The sequence below is a fragment of the Lygodium microphyllum genome, chromosome 12 (genome assembly GCF_053477565.2).
Source record: "Lygodium microphyllum isolate KBCC chromosome 12, Lygodium_microphyllum_v1.1.10, whole genome shotgun sequence".
NCBI classification, from domain to species: domain Eukaryota; kingdom Viridiplantae; phylum Streptophyta; class Polypodiopsida; order Schizaeales; family Lygodiaceae; genus Lygodium; species Lygodium microphyllum.
The window spans coordinates 85,081,236-85,085,856 of NC_141146.1; the positions used below are offsets into that span (position 1 = coordinate 85,081,236).

Here is a 4,621-nt window from a genome sequence, read left to right on the forward strand (position 1 = left end):
CTAACATCATCAATAGTCCTTCCAAGAACATCTACAAAAACAAGCAACCAAATACTCACTTTTTCCAGGGAAACAAAAGTAAGCATGCCAATTCTAACATCATCAATAGTCCTTCCAATAACATCTACAAAAACAAGCAACCAAATACTTGCTTTCTCCAGGGAAACAAAAGTAAGCATGCCAATTCTATGGCATCAACATAAATCCCACTTCCACACAAACCACTACCAGATTGTTTTGGAGCCGAACATTTGGGGTAAGGTGGATACTGGCTTTTTCCAGGGAAACAAAGTAAGCATGCCAATTTTATGGTATTAACATAAATTCCACCTCCATACAAACCACTATCAGATTGTTTTGGAGCCCAACATTTGAGGTAATGTGGACTGAATGGCAATGCACAACATAAAGAGAATCAATTAGATGCTGCACATCCAATTTGCAAAGAAAGTCAGCATTAGGAATAATCCTCACAAGAACATTTACCACCTTCAAAAACATGAAAGCGGTTTGCATCTCTTACAGTGATCTTACGCTTCTCTATTTTTGATATGAATGATGTAGCAGCATGGCAATCACCACAGATTCGCAAGTTCTTCACAACAGTTACAGGTTCCTTTGAAGGTGTGTTGATAAGAGCACAAGCAATGGCCAACTTCTCACTATGCCCGCAAAGCACATCCTCCTTTGCACCATCGGGAATGTTTTGTGATACCCAATGCAAACTTGGTGAATATCCTTCTTGTGACATTTTATCAGTAAGATCTTGCAGCTTTGCATAAATATATTTGTTTTGTGCATGCTTTGTATCCCCAACAGAAAAAGAATGAACAATTCCCTCCCCATCACTCCACCAACTACATCCTGGCTTCTTCCATGCTTCATTCTGCACTCTCATGGATTCAATCTTTTCTGCATCCTCTTGCATGCCAGCAGCTGCATAAATATTACTCATACAAACATAAGCTGCAGCATGAGTTTTATCCAGATGTGTTATGTGCTCAAAAGCCAATCTTCCAAGCTTCACATTTCCCCATTTTCGACAAGCACCCAAGAGTGCAGCCCAGACTGGAAGATAATTAGGAGATGGCATTTTTTTGATCACTTGTATTGCCTTGTTAAAGTGTCCTGCACGTCCGAAAAGATCAACCATACAAGTGTAGTGCTCAAATTCTGGTATAACACCGTAACTGGTGCTCATATTTGCAAAATACATCTGGCCCTCATCCAGTAGTCCTGAGTGACTGCAAGCATTAAGAACACAACTAATTGTCACTGCATCGGGACAAAGGCCCTTGTGTTGCATCTGTTGAAAGCATTTCAGAGCTTTATCACTCCTCCCTTGTAAGGCATATCCAGCAATCAGTGCATTCCAAGTAGCTACATTCCAAACTGGAAGCTCATCAAGAAGAAGTTGTGCTTTTGCAAGCATGCCACATTTGGCATACATATCCACCAAAGCAGTGCCAAGCACAAGACAATTAGTTTCCAGCAAACCTTGTCTGACAATCTCATCATGAATTTGTTTGCCCTTACAAGCCGCTCCCACACACCCACAGGCTTTCAAAATGCTTGCAAAGGTGACAGCATTGGGACAAACACCCTCCTGTTGCATCCTCTCAAAGCAGTCCAGAGCTTCCTCAGCATGACCATGTTGCACATATCCACCAATTAATGCAGACCAAGACACAACATTCCGATTGGGAAGCTCATCAAGAACTTGTCGTGCTTTAGCAAGCACACCACATTTGGCATACATATCCACCAATGCATTGCCAACTATAATATCTGTTTCCAGTAACCCCTGTCTCCCAATTTCACCATGAATTTGTTTTCCCTTGTCAGTTGCTCCAATGCTGCCACAGGCTTTCAAGATGCAAGCAAACGTCACTTCATTGGGACAAAGGCCCTCACGTTGCATCCGTTCAAAGCAGTTAATTGCTTCCTCACCATGGAAGTGTTGGACATATCCATCAATTAGTGCATTCCATGTCACTACATTCCGAGTTGGAAGCTCGTCAAGCACTTCTTGTGCTTTTGTGAGTGCACCACATTTGGCATACATATCCACTAAAGCATTGTCGAGCACAATATTTGTTCCCAAGAACCTCTGTCTGACAATCTCATCATGAACTTCTTTGCCCTTATCAACCAATCCTACAATTCCACAAGCCTTCAAGATGCAAGCAAAGGTTACTTCATTGGCACAAAGGCCCTCACAACGCATTTGTTCATAGCACTTCAATGCTTCCTCACCATGCCCATTTTGAGCGTATCCAGCAATCAGTGTAGACCAAGTCACAATATCACGCGCTGGAAGCTCATCAAGCACTTCTTGGGCTTTGGTTAGTGCACCACACTTGACATACATATCCACCAAAGAATTTCCAAGCACGATATCTGTCCCAAGCAAGCACTTTTTGACAATTTCATCATGAATTTGCTTGCCCTTGTTAACTGCACCAACATTACCACATGCTTTTAAAATGCAAGTAAAGGTAACTGCATTTGGATGAAGGCCCTCATGTTGCATTTGTTCAAAGCAGTTTAATGCTTCCTCACCGTGCCCGTGTTGGGCATATCCACTGATTAGTATAGACCAAGACACTACGTTGCGAACCGGAAGCTCGTGAAGCACTTGTGCTGCTTTAGCAAGTATGCCACATTTAGCATACATTTCAACCAAAGCATTGCCAAGTACAGAATCTATTTCCAACAACCCCTGTCCCACAATCTCATCATGAATTTGTTTGCCCTTATCAATTGCTCCCAAACTAGCACAAGCTTTCAAGATGCAAGTATAGGTGACTCCATTTGGAGTAAGGCCCTTACATTGCAACCGTTCATAACAATCTAACGCTTCACGACCATGCCCATATTGGGTATATCCAGATATTAAAGCATTCCAAGAGACTATGTTTTGTAATGGAAGCTCATCAAGCACCTGTTGTGCTTTTGCAAAGGCACTACATTTGGCATACATATCCACCAAAGTGTTCCCAAGCACAATATCTGTTCCTAACAACCCTTGTTTAACAATCTCATCATGAATTTCTTTGCCTTTGTCAATTGCTCTTATGCTACTACAAGCTTTCAAGACGCAAGCAAATGTAATTGCATTTGGACAAAAACCCTCACGTTGCAGCTGTTCAAAACAATTCAATGCATCCTCACCATGCCCTTGTTGGACATAACCAAAGATTAGGGAATTCCAGGTTGATACATTTCGAATTGGAAGTTCTTCAAATACTTGATGTGCCTTTGCCACTGCACCACACCTAGCATACATATCCACCAAAGCATTGTCAAGCATAACATTTGTTCCTAGTAACCCCTGCTTAACAATCTCATCATGAATCTTTTTGCCCTTGTCACCTGCTCCCATGTTACCGCAAGCTTTCAAGATGCAAGCGAAGGTGATCACATTTGGGTGAATGCCCTCATGTTGCATTTCTTCAAAGCAATATAATGCTTTTTCACCATGCCCATGTTGCGTATATCCAGCAATTAATGCATTCCAAATGACTACGTCACGTACTGGAAGCTCATCAAGTACACGTTGTGCTTTCACAAGTGCACCACATTTTGCATACATGCTCACTAAAGTGCTTGCTACATAAGGACTCTTTCCAAGCAGCCCACTTTTCAAAATATCAGCATGCAAACTGACCCCTGTGTATTCGTCCTTCTGCTTCGCACAAGCCTTTAGTAAGGCCACGATGTTCTGTTCATTCCCCTTGCCGAATTTCCAATTTAGCTCTGCATCTCTTATTTCTGCCAATCCTGCAAGCCCCTCTCTCGCCACCTCTTCACGAATCCAGGATGGATTGCAAACGCCATCCGCCCATAAGGACTCCTTGGCAATTTTGTGCTTTAGGACTGGAGAATGAGAGCTGGTCTGCTGTGCCAAAACAAGAAGATCTTCGCTTGTCACAGGTTCAGGAAAGCGTAATTAAATGTAGAAGGCATGCGACATTCACCTTACGGCTTCGATTGTCCCACCATTTCGAGGGATCCCTAAAATACTTCTTCCAAAACTCAAATTGCAGATGTCTACGATACGCGCTAAGTTGCGATCGTCCTGCCATTTCACTTTCTGCAGAAAATGTTCTCTCTCTCTCTCTCTCTCTCTCTCAAAATCAAGTAGTACCCATCAATTACACACATACATAACACCAACACCAACTCTTGAGGCCCCAATAGGACTAAGGCAGTTGAAGTTGAATGCATGATGGGAAAAGCAAGAAGACGGTGGGATGGATATTATTTTGAGGAGGAGGAATCTCTAAGGGACAATTGCTTTGGGGAAGCTTGCGATAACATGGACCGGCAACAACAATATGATTCTCCAATACACCAATGCTAACAACAACATAATGAACACATGGCTTTACAAAGATATATTTCAAGGCTAATTATTAATCATTTGCATGCTAACTTAATTTGGCGAACTAATATGTATATATACACATACACAATTAATATATACATGTATAATACATATTATTAAATTATACTTATTAAAACATGTATTTAATATACATATATAAGGATCATGTTACCATACAACTAGCTAGACAACCCATAGGTGATGTTCCAATGGCCCATGATCATGATGTTG

The 4,621-nt window shown here is 41.6% G+C and overlaps 1 protein-coding gene across 1 annotated transcript; it reads right to left on the reverse strand.

Annotated features, from left to right (window-relative positions):
- Window positions 1-311: 311 nt before the first annotated feature.
- Window positions 312-4,220, reverse strand: LOC148027998 (pentatricopeptide repeat-containing protein At2g27610-like). Its single transcript, XM_087689687.1, has 2 exons — window positions 3,981-4,220; window positions 312-3,898 (listed from the first exon to the last, which is right to left on the reverse strand). Exons 1-2 carry the CDS (start codon window positions 4,086-4,088, stop codon window positions 458-460), a joined length of 3,549 nt encoding a protein of 1,182 aa, XP_087545813.1. The 5' UTR covers window positions 4,089-4,220; the 3' UTR covers window positions 312-457.
- Window positions 4,221-4,621: the final 401 nt, after the last annotated feature.